General features: G+C 44.5%; 1 protein-coding gene across 4 annotated transcripts in view; it reads right to left on the minus strand.

Moving 5' to 3' along the window:
• LOC130284356 (gamma-crystallin M2-like) overlaps positions 1-22,961 on the minus strand; it is a 70,193-nt gene extending 47,232 nt beyond the window's left edge. The window contains exons 1-3 of one of the 4 annotated variants that reach the window (XM_056534631.1): positions 22,809-22,961; positions 20,059-20,184; positions 11,361-11,454 (exon numbers count right to left, since the gene is read on the minus strand). In XM_056534631.1, coding sequence (XP_056390606.1) covers positions 11,361-11,454; positions 20,059-20,087 — 123 coding nt within the window. In that variant the 5' untranslated portion in view covers positions 20,088-20,184; positions 22,809-22,961. Of the gene's footprint in view, positions 1-2,693; positions 2,762-11,360; positions 11,455-18,023; positions 18,315-20,058; positions 20,188-22,808 lie in introns of those variants that run through there. The other 3 variants (XM_056534633.1, XM_056534634.1, XM_056534632.1) reach the window with 3 other exon arrangements.
• Between the last annotated feature and the right edge of the window lie 239 nt (positions 22,962-23,200).

Consider the following 23,200-nt stretch of genomic DNA (forward strand, 5'->3'; position numbering starts at 1 on the left):
TTCCCCTGGAGACAAGGTATGGCTCTCCGCTAAATATGTCCGCTTCCGTGTCCCTAGCTACAAGTTGGGACCACGCTATCTTGGTCCTTTCAAAATTTTGTGTCAAATTAATCCTGTCTCTTATAAACTTCTTCTTCCTCCCTCTCTTCGTATCCCTAATGCCTTTCACGTCTCTCTTCTCAAACCACTCATCCTCAACCGTTTTTCTCCCAAATCTGTTCCTCCCACTCCTGTTTCCGGCTCCTCGGACATCTTCTCGGTCAAAGAAATTCTAGCTGCCAAAAAGGTCAGAGGAAAAAATTTTTTTTTAGTGGACTGGGAGGGTTGTGGTCCAGAAGAGAGGTCCTGGGAACCTGAGGACAATATCCTGGACAAAAGTCTGATCCTCAGGTTCTCAGGCCCCAAGAAGAGGGGGAGACCCAAGGGGGGGGGTACTGTTACGCCGAGCGCTCCGGGTCCCCGCTCCTCCCCGGAGCGCTCGCTACACTCTCCTCACCGCAGCGCCCCGGTCGGTTCCACGGACCTGGGGCGCTGCGATACTGCCTCCGGCCGGGGTGCGATTCGCGATGCGGGTAGCGCCCGCTCGCGATGCGCACCCCGGCTCCCGTACCTGACTCGCTCTCCGTCAGTTCTGTCCCGGCGCGCGCGGCCCCGCTCCCTAGGGCGCGCGCGCGCCGGGTCTTTGCGATTTAAAGGGCCACTGCGCCGCTGATTGGCGCAGTGGTTCCAATTAGTGTTTACACCTGTGCACTTCCCTATATCACCTCACTTCCCCTTCACTCCCTCGCCGGATCTTGTTGCCTTAGTGCCAGTGAAAGCGTTCCTTGTGTGTTCCTTGCCTGTGATTCCAGACCTTCTGCCCTTGCCCCTGACTACGATCCTAGCTGCCTGCCCCGACCTTCTGCTACGTCCGACCTTGCTTTTGCCTACTCCCTTGTACCGCGCCTTTCTTCAGCAGCCAGAGAGGTGAGCCGTTGCTAGTGGATACGACCTGGTCACTACCGCCGCAGCAAGACCATCCCGCTTTGCGGCGGGCTCTGGTGAAAACCAGTAGTGGCTTAGAACCGGTCCACTAGCACGGTCCACGCCAATCCCTCTCTGGCACAGAGGATCCACCACCTGCCAGCCGGCATCGTGACAACAACACAAGCCGACAAGCTGCTGGAATGCGCTTTTCTCTCCAGCAACACACACACAGGCTGTCCGTCCTATCTCTCTGCAGTCTAATGAATGAAGTGACTAGCTGCAATATGGCTGCCGATTATATAAGGCTGTGACATCACAGGGGTGACTGGCTGCTGATAAGCTGCATCCTGCATGTGATTCGGGGTCATCCCTCCTATCTCCCTTCCCGTCTTCCCAGCATCCCCTGCCCCATGTACTGACAAGTGGATCCGCCATTTTAGATGCCCTGGAGCCTGGAACGCTGTAAAATGGAGTTTAATGAAGCGATTTGTGTGATAGAATCGCGACGATATTTGCATTCTTTGCGAATCAAAAATTTCCTGATATTCGTTACGAATTCGAGTTTGTCAGCTTCAATTCACTCATCTCTAGATATTATACTTACCCAGAAGTCCATTCCTAATAGTCTGTGAGAGAGTGCAATTTTGGGTTTATTACACAGCGACTGTGTGCTGCAGCACTGTTGTGTACTGCTGGTGTTGTGAAAAAATACAAACATTTTTTCCTTTTGTTGGGGACCACCAAACCCCCCAAACTTTTTTAAAGGGCATGTTTTTTAAACTAACTATTTCACATTTTAATCGCTGCTCAACAGATAAGGGTGTTGACTTCATTTTTCACTTAAGAGCTGAAAAGTGTCAATTCAGTTTTGTAATACAAGAAAGCAAACACATAATTATTTAAATCACAAAATCTTTCAAATATAAATAACAATTACAAATCAACACAATTATATATTGTGACTCCTAACAAACAAATATATAAAATAGTTATAGACACTTTAAGCAAGTGCCCTGAGAAAAACTCTTGTATAAAGAATGGAAAAATATATAAAAATAAGTATTTTGCTTATAAAAATGAAATACTGGTGAGGCATGTTAACTTTAGATAATATAATGCAAAAACATACCAAAAAGATAGCACAGTCAAGAAATGTGCTAAAAACTACAAATGTCATTGGCATAAATAGTAGTACTGCAAGTAGTCAACTGCAAATTGTTTGCAATTAAAAATTCAGATATTGAATCCAGAGATCATTGTCTTGTTTCATCCTTTCATTTTGTTTCATCTTTCATCGTGTTATCTTCATTATTGCCAAGAACTCCATGGCCAGCCTGTATTTCCAGTAGAACTATAAGAGCATGGATTTGGCACTAGATTCTGATTTGAAGAGGATGGATCTGCATAATTGAATGGCAAATTGGCACCAAAGTGACCAGAAACTGAATACATCTGTGCTTGAATCTGTCCATTGAAATCAGAGTAAGGCTGGTTTGTACAATAGGAATTTGGCACTGCAAATGCAGATGACTGATTATGAGGATTGGTTGACTGTGTATTGCAAAACACGTGGGTATCCTTGAGTTACTCTCCCAGCATTATTGCCATGGTGTTACCAGTAATAAAAGAAATATTGCCAAGGACTAGTTATGGGGATGACCCTTATGTTTCTAATGATTGATCAATATATTAATATTAAGTATACTGTAGAAAAATGAGGCACTCACCACCATAGATGCTTGCTTCTTTATTACTTGTGCATACGGTAAAAACAGTCAGGTCGGGTGAGGACGCCAACTAGGAGTAGTGACAATATTGTTTCACACCATCCGGTGTATCATCAGACTACGCCCTTCACCTAGCCTGGGGGAGGTGTATATCCTCTTCCTCTCCTGACGTAGGTGAGTGGGGTGGAACACTTTGTTCGTATTCATGAAGAGAAACATATACAAGTAAATACATATATGTTAAAAACATTAATAATCTACATAATTGTGGTGCAAGATTATATAAACGTACTCTTATCTCGTCTATCGGAGGAGCTCTGCTCTCTTGTCGGCTTGGACCTTCATTAGTGGAACCTTGAGGAGAGCAGCGTGAGTTTCAGGCCAGATGGTGGAAAAGTCCAGTACAAGACTGTCAACAGCAGGTACAGAAGAAGGAGTGGGATACTGCGGCAGAGGTGGAAGAGGATGACGGCCAAAAACTTCAAAGAAAGGGGACTTGTTAGAAGCTGAGGATTGTTTGTAGTTGTAGGAGAACTCCGCCCAGGGAAGTAGATCCACCCAATTGTCATGGCGAGAGGATACAAAGTGGCGCAGATAGTTGCCCAAAATCTGGTTCACCCATTCTACCTGGCCGTTGGACTGAGGGTGGTACGAAGAAGAAAAGTCCAATTTGATCCCGAGCTGACCACAAAGAGCCCTCCAGAATTTGGAGACAAATTGTACCCCACGATCCGAGACAATATGTTTGAGAAGGCCCTGGAGATGGAAGATGTGTTGGAAGAATTGTTTGGCTAACATGGATGCAGAGGGTAGACCGGGCAAGGGTACAAAGTGAGCCATTTTGGAGAAGCGATCTACCACGACGCAAATAACGGATATGCCATGGGAGGAGGGAAGATCTGTAACAAAGTCCATAGCGATGTGAGACCAGGGAACTTCAGGAACAGGTAGGGGCAAGAGGAGACCCGCTGGTTTCTGACGAGGCGACTTATCCCGGGCGCAAATCATACAGGCCTGGACGAATTCCGAAACATCTTTCTCCAGAGAAGGCCACCAGTACCTTTGGGAGATCAGTTGGAGAGATTTTTGTACCCCGGGATGACCGGCAAAAAGGGAAGCATGGCCCCACTTGAGAATCTGCAACTGCTGACGTGGAGGTACGTAGGATTTGCCAGGAGGAAGAAGGCGCAGGTCCACGGTAGCGACGGCAATAAGGCATTCTGGTGGGATGATATATTGGGGTGTTAACTCATCGCCCACCCCATCAGAAGAGCGAGACAGAGCAGCTGCCCTAATGTTCTTACAAGCCGGACGGAAATGGATTTCAAAATTAAAGCGGGCGAAGAACAAAGACCAACGAGTCTGACGGGGATTTAGTCTCTGGGCAGACTGGAGATAAGCCAGGTTCTTGAGGTCCGTGAAGATGTTCACAGGATGTGTGGCGCCCTCGAGTAAATGTCTCCATTCCTCCAGTGCCAACTTAATGGCCAGCAGTTCTCTGTCTCCAATGGAATAATTTCTCTCTGTGGGAGAGAATGTTTTAGAAAAGAAGCCACAGGTTACTGTCTTGCCCCTGGAGGACAGCTCCAGCTCCTACCGAGGAGGCATCCCCTTCGAGAGAGAAGGACTTGGTGGAATCTGGCCTAGAGAGAACGGGTGCTGAGGCAAAGGCGGCTTTCAGTGACTGGAAGGCTTCTTCAGCTTGGGAAGGCCAAGATTTGGGGTTAGCTCCTATTCTTGTTAAAGCCACGATAGGAGCCACCAGAGTGGAATAATGAGGGATAAATTGCCTGTAGTAATTAGCAAAGCCCAGGAATCTTTGTATGGCTCGGAGAACAGAGGGGCGTGGCCAATCCAGAACCGCAGAGAGCTTGGCTGGATCCATTTGAAGTCCTTGGGCTGAGATAATGTATCCCAGGAAAGGCAGGGAGGACCGTTCAAAAATAAATTTTTTAAGTTTGGCATATAGGCGATTTCTCCTAAGACAGGTGAGAACTTGTCGCACATGGAACCGATGTTGGTCCAAATTGGAGGAAAAGATGAGGATGTCATCCAAGTATACGACCACGCAGGTATAAAGTAGGTCCCTGAAGATGTCGTTGACAAATTCCTGGAAGACGGCAGGCGCATTACAAAGGCCGAAGGGCATCACCAGATAGTCAAAGTGCCCGTCCCTTGTGTTAAAGGCGGTCTTCCACTCATCTCCCTCACGGATGCGGATAAAATTATAGGCCCCTCGAAGGTCCAATTTGGTGAAGATCTTTGCCCCTCGGAGACGATCAAATAGCTCAGAGATTAGGGGCAGAGGGTAGCGGTTCTTGATGTTAATTTTATTAAGTCCTCTGTAGTCTATGCAGGGACGGAGAGAACAGTCCTTTTTGGTCACGAAGAAGAAACCGGCCCCAGCAGGGGAAGAAGACTTTCTTATGAATCCTCTCTGCCGGTTCTCACGTATATAGTCAGACATGGCAAGAGTCTCAGGAGGTGAGAGAGGATAAATTCTGCCCCAAGGTGGAGTCGAACCGGGCATCTGGTCGATCAGACAATCATAGGGTCTGTGAGGAGGAAGGACCTCAGCTTTTTCCTCCTTCAAAAGACATCAGAGAAAGAATGATATGGCTTGGGCAGACCAGGAGGCGGAGAAACTTGCGGGACTTATTTGACAGGACCGGGCTTGAGACAATGGTCAGAACAGGAGGAACCCCAACGCAGGATCTCACGGTGATCCAATTCAGGACAGGACAATGACGTTGAAGCCACGGCAGACCCAGGAGGATTTCGGAGGAGCAGAAAGGAAGGACAAAGAACTGTAAAGTTTCTGTGGGAAATATTCCAATGTCCATCTGCAAAGGCTGGGTAAGGAACTGCACAGTGGCAGAGAGTATCTCACCGTTAACTGTAGAGATGAGGAATGGCTTGGGTAGACGGGTTACTGGAATACGGTACTTGTCAACCAAGGAGGCGTGAATGAAGTTGCCACCTGAACCGGAATCCAAGAAGGATGTAGCGGAGAAAGAGGACTTGGAAGATAAGAACAGCTGCATGGGTATGGTGAGACGTGGAGAGGATGAATCAACACCTAGCAACGCCTCTCCCACGTTTACTAGGTGGACGGAGAGGACAATCTTTAAGAAAGTGCTTGGTACTGGCACAGTGCAGACACAGGTTCTCGTCTCTGCGGCGGCTTCGTTCTTGCGGAGTCAGGCGTGACCGATCCACCTGCATGGCTTCCACGGCGGGAGGCCCAGTAGCAAGTTGAGCTGGACGCAGAAAAACGGGAGCCAGACGAGGCTAGCGTCTAGGACGAGCCTTTTCCTTTTCAAGGAGGAGTTCCTCTTGTCCCTTGGCAAAACGTTTGTCAATCCTAGTGGCCAGCAAAATGAGGTCACTAAGGGTGGAAGGTAGGTCACGTGCAGCCAGAACATCCTTTATCTCACTGTTGAGGCCCTTCTTGAAGGTGGCACAAAGGGCTTCATTGTTCCTGTTCAGTTCAGAGGCCAGGGTGCGAAACTGAATAGTCACCCACGGAACAACCTCATTGGGTCAAGTTAAGTAAGGCAGTCTCTGCGGAGGTAACCCGGACAGGCTCCTCAAAAACATTTCAGAACTCTTGGCAGAAGTTCTGGACAGAAGAGGTGGCTGGATCTGCGCGGTCCCATAGTGGTGTAGCCCAGGCCATGGCCTTCCCGGACAATAAACTGAGATTAAAGGCTACCTTGGCTCGCTCAGAAGGAAACTGGTCGGACAGTAGCTCGAGGTGGAGAGAGCACTGCGACAGGAACCCACGGCACTGCTTCGGATCTCCGTCATATTTGTCAGGCAGGGACAAACGGATTCTGGAACCGGTGGCAACTGCAGGCGGAGGTGTAGCGGCAGGTGCAGATGGAGGAGCTGGCTGTTGCTGAGAAGGCAGGAGCTGCTGCATCATAGCAGTCAACTGGGCCAGCTGTTGACCTTGCTGGGCCACAATGGTGGTGAGGTCCGCTAGACTTGGCAGGAGAACATCAGCGGGATCCATGGCCTGATCTTACTGTCACGTACCGGCAGGACTAGTAGGATCCTCTAGACCAGAGAGGCGATGGCACGGGTTGTACTGGAGGACTGGTTCTAAGTAGTTACTGGTCTTCACAAGAGCACGCCGCAAAGCGGGATGGATTTGCTGCGGCGGTAACTACCAGGTCATATCCCCCAGTAACAACTCAACCTCTCTGGCAGCTGATATGGCATAGCACACAGGGAGTAGGCAGGAGCGTAGTCGGACGTAGCAGAGGTCAGGGCAGGCGGCAAAGGTTCAAAGGGCGAGTAGTCGGTAGCAATGGGTTCGGCAACAGGCAAGGCAATATAACACAGAAGGGAACGCTTTCTCAAAGGCACAAGGGCACAAAGATCCGGCAAGGGCGGGAAGGGGCAGGTAACATTTATAGGGAAGTGGCCAGAGGTCAGGGACCAGCGCACCAATTAAAGGCGGGCTGGCCCTTTAAACTTACAGAAGGCGGCGCGCGCGCCCTAGAGAGTGGGGCCGCGCGCGCCGGGAGGCAGAGACTGACGGCGCGGGGAGCCAGGTAAGAGAGACAGGGACGCGGCGCGTGAGCGGGGACCAGCCGCCACGGCAGCCGCGTCCCCGACATAAGGGAACCCGTGCTCCCGGTCAGCGCGTCTGACCGGGAGGCGCCGGGATCCCGAGGAGGGAGGCCGAGAGAGCGGGCTCTCCGATCCGGGGGAGGGGACCGGAGCGCACGCTGTGACAGCTTCAGACAGTATTGGAGAAAGTGTTAGCTGCTCCAGTAGCTTTTAAATTATATTGGTAATGCACAAGAGTAGCAGATTATAGTGGCATCATACAAACGGTGGTTGTCAAGTTGACACCCTCTTTTGTTTGGTGTTTTAGTATAAATTTTTTGGCCAATCCACAGAGTTTTTTTTTTTTGGGGGTGACTGTGTGTCTGTGTTGTAAATTAAATTGTTGAGTAAGATTAATTGCCTTAGTGTCCCCTTAAGAATGTTCCTTGGTAGTTTTGTTATACGGTAGTTTGAGTGGACAAATGGCTGTGTGCATTGTGTTGAGGAAATAGGTGTTTTTGGCCCGGTGTGTGCAAATAAATGGTAGGAGTAGATTGTTGTAAATGGCTTGATAGGATTAGAGAGATCGTTGTCAGAAATAGAGACTCAACGTTTTGGTGAAAAAGCAGGTGATTTGTTAAGGGAAAAGCATGTGAAAATTAAGTCAGTTGAAAGTTTGGAATATTTTGAAGTGGATCTGTTTAAAAGTATGCGAAAACTCAATTTAAAAAAAGTCTTTATTAAAAAGGATAGCAGTGTACCCAAGAGTGAGGGAGATACCCCAGTACAGATAGGCCCGTTGGGTTTTAGCCCCCTTATTAACCCTAGTGCCTTTGAAAATGAGTGTTTATTGGTGTTGACTGATTTGTTGGGGGAAAATTATGTTCTCTTTGGGGAAACCTTTGGGAGGTGCAATGGTTGGCAGTTTCATTAACCATGGTTATTTTCCAGGTGGAATTAAATCGACATATAACCCCCCCATAGCACCAGGCAGTAACTTAGATATGTTTCAACAAAAAGTTATGGAGGATATGAAGGCGCTTATATACCCCCAGGACAATTCAAACCTTACAGCCAAGGAGAAAGAAGCCCTCATATGGCTAAAAGCCCAAAAAGGGGTTATTATTAAAAAATCGGACAGAGGGGGCAATTTCGTACTTATGCGGGAGAGTTATTATTTGTCTGAAGCTAATCGACAATTGTCTAACATAAAAAATTATGAGGTCCTGTCCTTTAATCCTATACCGAAGCTGCCCTCACGTCTACAGTCCTTTTTGCGGAGGGCTGTGGAAGTGGGGACAATTTCTAATGCCACCACCGTGAAATTATTCCCTACTACACCTACATACTCGGGGTGGTATTTCTTACCAAAGATACATAAAACATTGGAGACCCCACCCGGACGACCTATCGTCTCCGGTGTGGGGTCTCCAATGGAGCCTCTGTCCAAATACGTTGATTGGGTTTTACACCCTATCCTTAAAGAAATCCCACACATGGTAAAGGACGCCAACCACTTCCTAGAGATTTTAAAAGATATACAATGGCAGTCCAACTATACACTTGGAGCCATCGACATCGAAAGTCTATATACTAACATAGATCAAGAAAAAGCAATTCAGTGCGTCAGGGAGTTGTTGGTGTCCTCTAACAAAAGTGAGTCCTTTGTTAAGTTCATTTGTGAAGCCTTAAACCTTATCCTTACCAACAATGTATTCCAATTTAACAATACATGGTATACACAAAAGAGTGGTGTTGCCATGGGTACACCAGTGTCATGTACCCTGGCAAACATCTATGTAGCCTTCCTAGAAAAGAAATTCATTTTTTCAGAAGTTAACCCCTTCAGAAAACTGATTGTCAATTACGTCAGATTCGTGGACGACGTCCTAATAACCTGGGCAGGCACTGGGATGGAGTTCACGAATTTTATAACATGGTTGAATACTAATAACAATATGTGTCTAAATTTTACAAGCAATAGCAGTAAAGAAAAAATAGAGTTTTTAGACGTTTTGGCACAAGTAAGTGATGATAAATTGTGTACGGAAGGTTATCGCAAACCCACGGCGGGAAATTCCCTTATTCACTTTAACAGTTATCACCCCAGCCATGTGAAGTCTGCCATCCCGTATGGACAATTTCTTCGTTTACAAAGAATTAATGACACACAAAATAGTTTTGATAAACAGGCGAGGGAACTTACTATACGGTTGCTAGAAAGAGGATATCCATCCTCGGTTTTACAAACGGCATATAATAGGGCGAACAGACAAGATAGGAATTCCCTCTTACAAAATAGTGGTTCACGGAATACTAAAAAAAAGTAAACAAAAACCAGAAAACAACAATCAAAGATTTTGCTTCACTTTCACGCACAGCCCGATGGCTGAGAAAATAAAGCAAAGTATTCATAAACATTGGTATTTGATCCAAAACGTCTAATCCTTTCCAAACATTTTGACAATAAACCCCTTATTTCCTACAAAAGAGTCACTAATTTAGGTGACATGTTAACTAGCAGTAAATACTCTGGTAAAGAGAATACAGGCTGGTTAAGCAGCCCCACAGTGTGCGGTAATTACCGCTGTGGGAGCTGTAAATGGTGTCCCAAACTCAAAGTAGGTAAAGTATTTACTATTGGAGGTACACATATCCAAGTGAGGGAGTTTATTAATTGCAAAATGAATCACATCGTTTACTGTATGTTTTGAGACTGTGGTCGCTACTATATTGGTAGCACAACTAGGTCACTAAACATCAGATTCAGAGAACACCTTTACTCGGTCCGCTCAGGAAAAGGGTGTCCACGAGTACTTGAACATCTGAAGGTTGCCCATAACAACGATCCTTCTGCCCTCAGATTTTTTGGGATAAAAAGAATAATGCCAAAAGAGGGTGTGGATAGAAAAAAATAATTTTTACATGCAGAGGCAGAGCTTATCTTGCGCACGGATGCCCAGGGAAACCTCGGTCTCAATGACAAGTTGGATTTTAGTGTTTTTCTATAAAAAAAAGTACTTTTCTGTCCAAAGGAATTATAAAGATTGCAAAGATGTGTTGTTTTTAACATTTTCTATGTTTTTAAGTCACGTACCTGTATGTGTACGCCCTTCTGCTGACGTGAACGCAGGTGTAGATATAACCTGTGACGCGACACCAAAGGGCGGAGTCTGACGAAGCGGGCTGAGTTCCAGTGAAACAGCTGTAACTACACCTCGTGTTTCCTGGCGTACCTGCCGACTGCCTGTCTTGTGTTCTTTGTTGATGTTCCACGGTATAAAGATATCAGTGCACGATGCACGGGTGAGTGCGGTTTTTTCTACATTGTTCTGATGTTACAAGCGACTTGTGCCTTTCTGACCAGCACCCCGGCATAGCACACCCTTATTGGTCTCTACACTTCCCTGTCGAACGGATACCATGTCACGCTACCTCACGCTACCTATACCAGTATAGCGGTGCCGGACTTATTTCTTTCTGCTTCTACCTTAAGCTGGATGACAATGAGTATGGGTACACTTTTATTACCGCCCACAAGTATGGGACTATTGAAGTTAGAAGGTTTTTGTTTTGTTTTAGTTTTTTATCCTGGGGTGAACCAATCTGTAGTTGGCAATTCAAGTGTTCAAATCCGAGAGCGGCCTGAGGAAGTGGCCATTGTAAATATAAAACCAACATGAAGGAAGCAGCCCCAAAAGCCAAGGGAACTGAATGATAATGGAGGCTGCCAAGGCTGCAGCGCTCCTATCCCCCCACAACTATGATACAAAGTGTACAGGTGGATGGGGAGTGTGGATTTTTCTAGCTAGGTCTCTTGCAGGAACCGAGAGAGACCAATGGAAGAAGAAGAGAGGTGGTACAGGACAAAGACTGCATCTGAAAAGTTGGTAAGAAACTGTGTGTGCCAGCAGTCTTGTACCCCATGTTAACATACGTGGCCTCATACGCTAAACAGAAGGGATGTGTGTAATAATGTCCATATATTGGGTGGCCTCAGGATTCAACAAGGCAAAAATAATTTATACAGACATCATTATTTGCATCTGTTATGACTTAGGTAAAAAAAAAAAAAGGTACCTACCAACACACTCCAAAACATCTTACCTGTCTCAGAGAATATGAGTAGACTTCATCTGACTGCCTAAGATGGGCCACTATAAAGTATATTCTTTGTCTGACTGTACTAAACTGTGCTGTCCTGTGAATACAATGGAAATAAGTGTGTGAGGCAAAAATAGAGGTACATTGTAATAGATATTTTCTCTAAATAATTTTTGAGGAAGGAGCTGTGTGAAAAAAAAAAAAAAAAAAGAAGGGGAGAACTTGATTCTCACTCATCTGCGAGCTTATGTAAATATTTTCCTTTTCAGCTCTTTGTGAAAGTTTATTATCAAAATCTCATAAGCAGTTTGTACCAATCCGAGGTCAAAATGTAATTCTAAGTAATAATAACTGAATTGTAACAAAAGTAAAAATTGGAAGCTTAAGACATTACATCTGAGTGCCGGACTAGAGGTTCCGGACTGGCATCTGAGTTTCTTGGTTCAATGGTCGAGACATTTTTTCCTGCCGTGGTCATGTAAATAATTGTAGCTATCATTTGTACATATTCATTAATGGTTTACAACCAGTATTGACAGGTTAATACACTGGAAGTGAAATTGCATAATTATGTTTGCACATTGGTTATGTGTGGTAAAAGTACACACAATTTGTAGTCTATTTATTTTAAATTTAAGGTATGTTCTCCAGAGTGTGATGGTGGGGAGCACTTTACCTCTTCTTCATTTCGGGTGAGTCGGTTTCTTGGTGACTCACGGAAATGAAGGGTGGGGGGGGGGGTTTAAATATGTTGCATATTTTGATTGGATCAGAATGAAGTGGGGAGGCATGAGTCTCCATTTTGATCCTGGCAGCCCTGTTTAAAGATAACCCTAAAATACCAAATGATTGAAATGAAAGTGCATTACACAAACATATATATTATATTTAACTTCTGTATATAAGCTGTACACTGTATCACCCATGACACGTGATTTTAACTTTTAATAGTTTTTTAAAGATGCACTCTTGTCCTAGCTACAATGTCCTTTATAGTCAGTCATGAACAATAGTTACTTGATGTCCATGGATTCTATCATTTGTAAATAAATCATGGTTTAATAAGTGATATCTATATATAATTTCATGGTAATTTTCAGTAATACGTTTAACCCCTTAAGGACCAAGGGCGTACAGGTACGCCTTTGCACCCTGGTACTTAAGGACCAAGGGCGTACCTGTACGCCCGCGGGGATTTCGGTCCCTGCCGCGCCGGGCGGGGACAGGACCGGGGTGACTGCTGATATCGATCAGCAGGCACCCCGCGCCAATGCCCGAAAATCGCAAAATCACCGATCGCCGAAAATCGCAAGTTAATTCACACTTGCGATTTTTGGCTATTCCGGTGATGCGGGTCACGTGTGACCCGCTGACCCGGAGATACAAGGTGATCGGGAGTGTAGGATACATCCCCTATCACCCTCTTTATCTATGGGGAGGTGGCGATTTCGTCACCCTCCCAGGATCGCTGCTATTGGCCAATAGCAGCCGGCAGGGGAGGGGTTAACGTCCCCTTCTCGCGGCTCTGCTTGCTCCCTGAGTTCATTCAGCGGCCAGAGCTGCGAGAAGGAGCCAGGGACCCCCCCCTCTGTGAAGATCGGAGCCCCTCACAGAGGAAGACCCCCCCCCTTAGAGCAGGGAGAGAGTACAGCCCCAGGGACAGGTAGGGTTAACCAGTAAAATAAAGTTAAAAAAAAGTGTAAAAAAAAGTGTAAAAAAAAGTGTAAAAAAAAGTTACAATTCCACCCCCCCTGACCCCCTGATAGGACCTTAAGGATCCGCCCCATTTTTTATAGCATGACCCGGGCCCTATTAGGGATTCAGGGCGCTGCATTTGGCCATTTTTTTATTTTTGGCCGCAGCGCTTTTTTTCCTCCCCATACAGTTAGTTACACCAATCACACACACTACATACTGACCCCCCCCACCCACACACACACCCGCCACCCCCGCCACCAACCCCCCCCCCCCCCACCACCGTAGAAAAAAGGCGATGGCTCGCCAGGCATTTTCGGCAGCGGAGGCATACGCTTTTCTTGCCTCCGACTCCGAATATGTCAGTGAGGATGATGAAGATCCTACATTCCTGTGTTTTCCATCGTCCTCCTCATCATCTAGTACTGATGAGGAGTCACCTATACGGCGGCAGAGACGCCGCCAGGCGAGGCCACGCACCCCCCCCCCCCCCCCCCCCCGTGATAGTGGCCCAGCGGCCGGCACTAGTGCGAGTGGTGATGCTGCTCATACTAGGAGTCCGACCCCCCAGACAAGTTTACCGGAGCCCCCTTCCGGTGAACCTGTCTGGAGACCCCCAGATGCTTATCAGCCATGGGTTCCGGAGTTTGTTGGCGACTCCGGAATCCGGATTGACAATTCTGGATTCACTGAAATTGACTATGTCAGTTATTTTTTCAGTGACAGTTTTGTCAATCACATGGTGGAGCAGACAAATCTGTACGCCAGGCAGTTCATCGCCCACCACCCTGATTCTGTTTTGGCCAGGCCCAATGAATGGTACGCCATTGATGCAGCAGAGATGAGGACATTTTGGGGCCTCTTGCTGCATATGGGCCTGGTCAAAAAACCAAGTGTCAGACAGTACTGGAGCGGGGACATCCTTTACCAGACCCCGCTTTACAGTATGGTCATGGCACGGAGGCGGTTCGAGGCCATTCGGAAATGCCTGCAGTATGCAGATAATGCGGCATGTCCGCCCCGAGGTGATCCCGCCCATGACCGGCTTTACAAAGTGAGGCCGGTCATCGATCACTTTGGGGCCAAATTTTTGGAGGCCTACGTACCACTCAGGGAGCTCTCGGTTGATGAGTCTCTTATCAGATTTAAGGGGAGACTCATCTTCCGCCAGTATATTCCCTTGAAGCCGGCGCGGTATGGCGTGAAGCTCTATAAACTTTGTGAGAGTACCTCCGGGTACACTTTCAAGTTTAGAGTGTATGAGGGACGAGATTCCCGTATTGAACCCCCAGATTGTTCCCCCACTCGTTTGGGAGCTTGTGCACCCTTTGCTGGATAAGGGTTACCAAGTGTACGTGGACAACTTTTATACCAGCATCCCTCTGTTCATACACCTTGCTGCCAGATCCACGTCCGCTTGTGGGACCGTGCTAAATTTTCTGCAGACACCTATGCCCAAGGGTGAGTCCCATGCCCTTACCCATGAAAACCTGTTGCTGGTCAGGTATAAGGATAAGAGGGATGTCCTTATGCTGACCACTATTCATGGTAACGGCAGCTCACCTGTCCCTGTGCGAGGTACCACAACACCGGTCCTCAATCCGATTGTATTCTGGACTACAATCGGTATATGGGGGGAGTTGATCTTTCTGATCAAGTCCTCAAGCCATACGTGGCCATGCGGAAAACACGGGTATGGTACAAAAAAGTTGCGGTCTACTTGGTACAGGTTGCCATGTAAAACGCTTTTGTACTGTCCCAGTACACTGGCAACACAGGGACATTCTTCCAGTTCCAAGAAGAAGTCCTAAAGGTCCTGATCTTTGGCGACCGGGAAATAGCAGGCCGGACTTCCCAAGGAACTGAAGTTATAGGTGCCAGGATCGTCCCAAGCTGACACTTTCCAGGTGAGGTCCCCCACACTGGAAAGAAGGGACGATCCCAGAAAAAATGCAGAGTGTGTAACAGGAGGGGGATTCGGAAGGACACCACCACTCAATGGGACACTTGCCCCGATCATCCGGGCCTCTGCATTAAAAACTGCTTCAGGGAGTATCACACTTCCATGCAGTACTAAATTTTCCCTTTTCATTTAAATTTTCCATAATTTGACCCCAATGTACCAAGTCCAGAGTACATTCCAAATTTTAACACCATAAAACCACTAAATTGCCCCAAAAAACTCATCTAAAAAAACAAAAAACTGATAAGGCCTCTGGGGGTATATTTTTTCTCTGGGTCATGGGTCACTGAGTCACTATCATCGGGGACTTTTTTTGTTGCCTCAAATGCGCAGCGCTCTCTCTCCACCTGAGCGGGGTGAGCATTTGAGGCAACAGGTTAGGGACGGCCACGCACGTCACATTCCCAGAATGATGATTCAGAGCATAGGGTTTGGGGCGGGCATATTTTTTAGTTTTGGCTATGCTCTGGGTCATAATTCTGGGAACATAACCTGTTTTATAATTTTATGTCCCACTGTACCCCATTTTAGTTATTTAGTGTACCCCAGTTATTTACCCCATGTAATGTCCCTTGAGGGGGGGTCCCACTGTTCTGGCTCCATAGGCCGCAACGCAGAAGCTCAAGGCCCCTGAATGCGACCTGCTCCTCTCAGACCAGTGTGCAAGCTGTTTACGCCCAGACTTGAGGTATGTCCTTACTCCAAAGAAATGTATTTACAAACTTACGGTGACATTTTCTCCTTTTACCACTTTTGAAAATGAAAAATTTGGGGTAACCCCAGCATTTTAGTGTAAAAAAATCCAATTTTTTATTTTCACATCCCACTTCATGAATATTTATCAAACACCTGTGGGGTGTTAAGACTCACTGTACCCGTTATGTTCCTTGAGGGATGTAGTTTTCGAAATAGTATGGGTTTGGTTTTTTTTTTTTGCTGTCCTGGCACCATAGGGGCTTCCTAAATGTGACATGCCCCCCGAGCAAAATTTGCTCTCAAAAAGCCAAATATGACTCCTTCTCTTCTGAGCATTGTAATTCGCCCATAGTGCACTTCAGGTCAACTTATGGGGTACCTCCATACTCAGAAGAGATGGGGTTACAAATTTTAGGGGTATTTTCTGCTATTAACCCTTGCAAAAAATGTGAAATTTGGGGGGAAACACACATTTTAGTGAAAAAATATATATATTTTTTTTACATATGCAAAAGTCGTGAAACCCCTGTGGGGTATTAAGGCTCACTTTATTCCTTGTTATGTTTCTCAAGGGGTCTAGTTTCCAAAATGGTATGCCATGTGTTTTTTTTTTTGCTGTTCTGGCACCATAGGGGCTTCCTAAATGCAACATTCCCCCCAAGAACCATTTCAGAAAAACGTACTCTTCAAAATCCCCTTGTCGCTCCTTCCCTTCTGAGCCCTCTACTGCGCTCGCCAAACACTTTACATAGACATATGAGGTATGTGCTTACTCGAGAGAAATTGGGCTACAAATTCAAGTACTTTAAATAAATTTTTTCCTTTTACCCCTTGTAAAAATTCAAAAATTGGGTCTACAAGAACATGCAAGTGTAAAAACATGAAGATTGTGAATTTTCTCCTTCACTTTGCTGCTATTCCTGTGAAACACCTAAAGGGTTAAAATGCTGACTGAATGTCATTTTGAATACTTTGGGGGGTGCAGTTTTTATAATGGGGTCTTTTATGGGGTATTTCTAATATGAAGACCCTTCAAATCCACTTTAAACCTGAACTGGTCCCTGAAAAATAGTGAGTTTGAAAATTTTGTGAAAAATTGGAAAATTGCTGCTGAACTTTGAAGCCCTCTGGTGTCTTCGAAAAGTAAAAACTTGTCAATTTTATGATGCAAACATAAAGTAGACATTGGAAATGTGAATAAAAAAAAATATTTGGAATATCCATTTTCCTTACAAGCAGAGAGCTTCAAAGTTAGAAAAATGCAACATTTTCAATTTTTTCATCAAATTTGGGGATTTTTCACCAAGAAAGGATGCAAGTTACCACAAAAATTTACCACCATGTTAAAGTAGAATATGTCACGAAAAAACAGTCTCAGAATCAGAATGATAAGTAAAAGCATCCCAGAGTTATTAATGTTTAAATTGACAGTGGTCAGATGTTCAAAAAACGCTCTTGTCCTAAGGTGTAAAATGGTCTGGTCCTTAAGGGGATAAGAAAGCTGCAGCTGAACTCATTATTTTTCCTTGTTTTGGTTTGTTTTTTCCTCACAGATACTGTTAAGTCACATTTTCTGTTTTGCATAATGTTTTCCTTTTTAACTACTTTATGCCAATGGTGCAAGTGTATACCCAGCAGAGTAGGGTAAACATAAAAGTCCCAGGTAAAGGACTAGTCTGATTGCAAAGGGGGGCGGTTCGCAAGGGGCCGCTCATCTCAATTCAGTGAAGCATCCCATACCCGTTTTTTATTTTCCCCACCTGAACTTGGGACTATTAGGCAGAACGCACCATAGGGAGAGATGTCATGTACGGTAACAGATATCTTTTAGGGGGGAATTGATGAGGTTGTCAATAAATCAATATTAAAATGCCATTGCTGCTGGAAAAATATCTGTTCCCTTACCCTTTAACCCAGATACATCAGAATGCTAAATGCAAAACATTTTATCTTATCGCTTTGCCTGTAACTAAGACTAGAGCCTTGAGATGGAGACTATGGATACAAGACGTCTAAACATTGGACTTTGTGGAAAACTGCTGAAATGTTAAGCTAAGAGGACTTGCAAGATAATGATTTATACTACGCCACGCTCAAAGGACCAATCAGCATACAGACCGATGCATAATTTTACCTTTCACCCCCCCCCCCCCCCCCCTTTTTCTCCGTACCGAGGAGAGGACCCATACCAACCTGGCGTGGTGTGAATTTTTTTACATCGAAAATGAGTACAGCGGTAGTCACTCACAGATTAAGGCCGCACATTAATCCATCCCCAACACTAGCAGAAACAGGGAACTGTGGATACTGACCATCGGCTGTTGGTATTGACTGACTATCCCAGGTGGTAGATTTACTATTTTGAATTTCCTCAGTTTCAGTAGGCTTTAAGTCATTCATTCTTTGCTGTGGTTCTTCAGTTGCAGAATTAAGTTGTATCATGTTTTCCTGTTCCACCGATGAGCTAATGTCACTGGAACACACAATACTCATATTGTCATCTAATGAAGGATACTTTTCTTCAGAGAACGTATGTATCATTTTCTTATTTTGAATGTCAGGTGGTATTCTGACATTTTCTGATTATAAAGGAAATTTGGAATCTGTAACACAGGTAAAAATAAGTATTTTAAGCGTAATATAGCACATTTTTCTGCCCTCATAAGTGCATACCACATACCTACATCCAAGTAGTGTACTTTTGTGTACCTGTTAATCTGTCAAGGGCCTATATACTGTGAAAGGACAGCCAAAAGTACACACCTTCTGCAGTTCTAGACAAACTGTTTTAAGCATAGGGAAGCTTATTGTACTCCCCTCATATATGCAATAAGTATGTCAGGCAGAGTAGTGCTAGGACGTGCACAGTGGAATGGAAGAGGCCTAAATTCATCAGGCGCAGGCATAGGTCGCAGCAGAGTAGGGGTGTGTGGCAGCCGGAGTCGCAGCAAGAAGTCTGAGCTCCCGGTGTCAGCTAGCAGTAGTGTCTCGACTAGCAACCCAGCAGCCATGATTGATCGATTCACTCGGTCATCCATTTCATCCCAAGTGACATCCGACACTCCCAGTCAACAGTCGGTGGGTTCCTCAGACTCAACCCTCAGTTGGCATGGCCCTCATGCTGCTGCTGCCAACTCCAGGCTCTGTCATTGTGCCCCCATGTGACTCCTTGTTAGATTTGGTCCTTTGTACCCACACGTCGGGGCCCGGGACACTAAAACTTGGGAGTTAAAATTTCATTCAGCCATTATATGGTCTCCTCATGCTTCAGTCACCTCCAGGCTTTGTCATTCAGCCAATATACGGTTTACTGATGCTGCTGAGCCTGGGCCTAACATTTTTTTTGGTAGCACTAGCTACCATTAATCTTCAAGTAAAATTTCTAAATTCACCTTTTAATTTTAGGGTTTGTGAAGCCCTAGTGTCCACTCATGCTGCTGCCTGCTCCAGACTGTATCATTCAGCAACTATATGGTCTCCTCATGCTGCCAACACCTCCACGCTGTGTCATTCAGCCCCTATATGGTCTTCTCATGCTGCCAACACCTCCACGCTGTGTCATTCAGCCACTATATGGTCTCCTCATGCTGCCAACACCTCCACGCTGTGTAATTCAGCCACTATATGGTCTCCTCATGCTGCCAACACCTCCACGCTGTGTCATTCAACCACTATATGGTCTCCACATACTGATACCACCTCCAGGCTCCGTCATTGTGCCGCTCTGTGGCAGTGATTCTAAAATCAATGCCGGAAATCTGCATGTCATTCTGAATAACAGTATTATTTCACTACCGCACACTCCATATGCGTGTAAGAACACAGCAAAGTGTTCTACACCCCTATTGAGGCTCTCTGTAGGCCATAAATAGCCGTTTTTAATATAGATTTGCTGTGAATAAATTCAGATAGAAATACATTTTGGCCAATCAAATTTTGCTTCAACCACATCCAAGCTGTGTCATTCAGCCACTATATGGTCTCCTCATGCTGCCAACACCTCCACACTGTGTCATTCAGCCACTATATGGTCTCCAAATGCTGCCAACACCTCCACGCTCTTTCATTCATCCACTATATGGTCTCCTCATTCTGCCTACACCTCCACGCTGTCTCATTTAGCCACTGTATGGTCTCCTCATGCTGCCAACACCTCCACACTGTGTTATTTAGCCACTATATGGTCTCCTCATGCTGCCAACACCTCCACTCTGTGTCATTCAGCCACTATATGGTCTCCTCATACTGATATATGCAAAGATAAAAAGAAGCAGACAGGGAAAGGCACTGCCTTGTGCCGTTACCAGGGGTGAGAGGGTTAAAAAGGGTAGCTGATTTCAAACGTACCTGGTGATGTTGGGCTCAGAGCTCAACATCTATAGTAGCATAGAACATACAGTATGGGGCTTCCTCCGGACCTAGGTCCACCTGGGGAGGGTGGCTGGAGAATGCTTGAGGTTCTGCTGGCAGTTGCTGAACGGAGAAGAAAAAAACAGGTAATTTTCAGGGGGCGCACACTGCAAATTTCAGAGAACCATGGATGCCTTTAGATTATAGTTCTTTTATTACCGTAGACAACGCGTTTTGAGAGCAGTCCACTCTCTTTTTCAAGTCCTTTACAGAAATGCCAGAGAGTCTTGGGTTCAAGACCCCTAAAAGTTGGATCCTTTTAAAATTATTATTATTTTTTTTTTTTATAATTTTGGACATTTATGAAGGCCCACAATGTAAAAGTGCAAGAAAATGCAGGATCTGCAAAGCTTGGTATAAATAGTAAATGTTAATAGATATTACATAAAAAATGATAAAAACCCACAGTCGGTTAGATAAGGATGGATATTGGGATTACAGCAATATAGAAAGCTGGGGTTTAAGACCTCCTAATAGACTGAAAAAAGAGAGTTTTTTTCCTCGTATACTATTATTATTGGTATGAATCTTGTTATCTTAGACCCTTATTAATTTTAAAATTAAAAATACATGTAGTTGAAGAGAATAAATTATAAGGCCACTAGATGGCGGTACAAGATAAACTTGTCAGAAGCAACCCTATTTTAGAAGCTGACTTTATTGGTAATTGACATGAAAGTACCAATAAGTAATATTATTGTCGTATGACCTCAGTGGCTTTGTTGAGGCCTCTCGGTTGTAGTGTGCATAATTTGTAGATCCAATACATTTCTTTATTGTTGAGAGTTTGAATACTATTTGGTACATCTTCAGGGATATGCTCAATATACAGATGGGATGAGGCACTTGTGGGTGTTCTGACTGACAGTGTCTGGATAAGCTGTGTAGTTGGTACCCTTTCCAGATATTGGCCCTGTGTTGGTGAAGTCTTACATGTAATTCTTGTGTGGTTCGTCCCACATATTGCTTTTTGTATACACATTCAATTAGGTTGATAACAAATTTAGAATGGCATGTCATGTGGGATGTTATTGGGAACACTTCCCCAGTTTGGTGACTTATGAACTCAGTTTTGTTGCTTATAATGCATGAACATAGGCACCTTGCTCCACCACATTTGTACACTCCTTTTGGCAAGGTTGGATGGTGATCCCAACTTTCCCTTTTATTCTTGTTTTTATGTCTCCGCAATAGACTGGGAGCTAGGATGTTCTTTAGGGTGGGTGCTCACATAAAGATTAGGCCTGGATTATACTTCAAACCTGGTCCCAATATAGTCCTCTCTTAGGACATGCCAGTGATTCTTCAAGATCCTCTTCAGTTCAGCATGAGCCGTTCTATAGGTAGTAATGAATTTGGGAGTGTTATTCTGTTCTCCAGGAGTTTTATTTATTTCAGATAATTGATTTGAAGTAGAGGGAAGACAGTCATTTCTAGTTTTGTTAAAAACATAATTTAACCCCAGGCCCATTTTGGCTTTAAGGACCAGACCAATTTTATTTTTGCATTTTTGTTTTTTCCTCCACGCCTACTAAAATGCACAACTCTTTTATATTTTCATCCACAGACCAATATGAGGGCTTGTTTTTTGTGTCACCAATTGTACTTTGTAATTACCTCACTTATTTTACCATGAAATGTACGGCACAACCAAACAAATATTATTTATGAGGGAAAATTGAAAAGAAAACCACAATTTGGCAAATTTCAGAATTTTTTTTTTCAGTAAGTACACTTTACGTTAAAAATTACATGTTTTCTTTATTCTGTGGGTCAATACAATTAAAATGATATCCATGTTATATGCTTTTCTATAATTGTACCGCTTAAAAAAAAATCTCAAACCATTTTAACAAAATTAGTATGTTTGAAATAGCCCTATTTTGACCACCTATATATTTCTGTATATGGGGCGGTATGAGGGCTAATTTTTTGCGCCATGATCTGTAGTTTTTATCAGTACAAGTTTTGCTTAGGTTTTACTTTTTATAAATTTTTTATAATTTTTTTAAATAAAATGGGACAAAAAAGCAGAAATTTTGTAAAAAAAAATTGTATGGAATAATTAACAATATATTTTAATAGTTGAGACTTTTACACACGTGGCGATACCAAATATGTGTATTAATAATTTTGTTACTCTTTTTTGTGAGTAAAATGGAAAAAAACAGATGTTTTACTTTTTATTGGGGGAGGGGATTTTTCTAATATTTGTACTTTTTTATTTAACATTTTTTGATTTTTTTTTTTTTTTTTTTTTTACACTTTAACCACTTAAGGACCGGGGGTTTTTCCGTTTTTGCATTTTCGTTTTTTGCTCCTTGCCTTTAAAAAATCATAACTCTTTCAATTGTAATGACGTCAGTCATTATGCCCAAATATCTACGGCGAAATGAAAAAAAAAATCATTGTGCGACAAAATTGAAAAAAACCCGCTGTTTTGTAAATTTTGGGGGCTTCTGTTTCTACGTAGTACATTTTTCGGTAAAAATGACACCTTATCTTTATTCTGTAGGTCCATATGATTAAAATGATACCCTACTTATATAGGTTTAATTTTGTCGAACTTCTGGAAAAAATCATAACTACATGCAGGAAAATTAAAGGACAACTGTAGTGGTCAAAAATCTCTGCCCAAATGTTCCCCAAACAAAAGTTATACAATTCAGTCAATTAGTTATATTTACCTATATGAAGCCGTTTCTGAGATATTAGAGTTGCCAGCATAGCCCAGTAGTCCTGCGTCCGTCCCCTATTCATTACATTGCAGCCGCCATCTTGGGGACGGAGATCTCTTCCTCCCAGCAGTGTTTGTGCTCCCCCTAGCCTCTGTCAGCTCCTCCCTGCTTATGCATATGCATGAGCAGGTGCTTTCTGAGGCAGCCATAGGCTCATCCTCAGAAACGCCCCTATCTGTAAGATTCAAGCAGGGGGAGAATGAGGACGTCCACAGCTCCTTCCCCCTCCCCTGCTCTGTCTACATAGGACCTCACTTATCACGGGGAGGTTTCAAGTTTTCATGGGGGAAAACACAGAGCAAACCACAGAGCAGGGAGGGAGTGGGGGAGGACGTGTGTGA

The sequence above is a fragment of the Hyla sarda genome, chromosome 8 (assembly GCF_029499605.1).
Source record: "Hyla sarda isolate aHylSar1 chromosome 8, aHylSar1.hap1, whole genome shotgun sequence".
Taxonomy (NCBI): Eukaryota; Metazoa; Chordata; class Amphibia; order Anura; family Hylidae; genus Hyla; species Hyla sarda.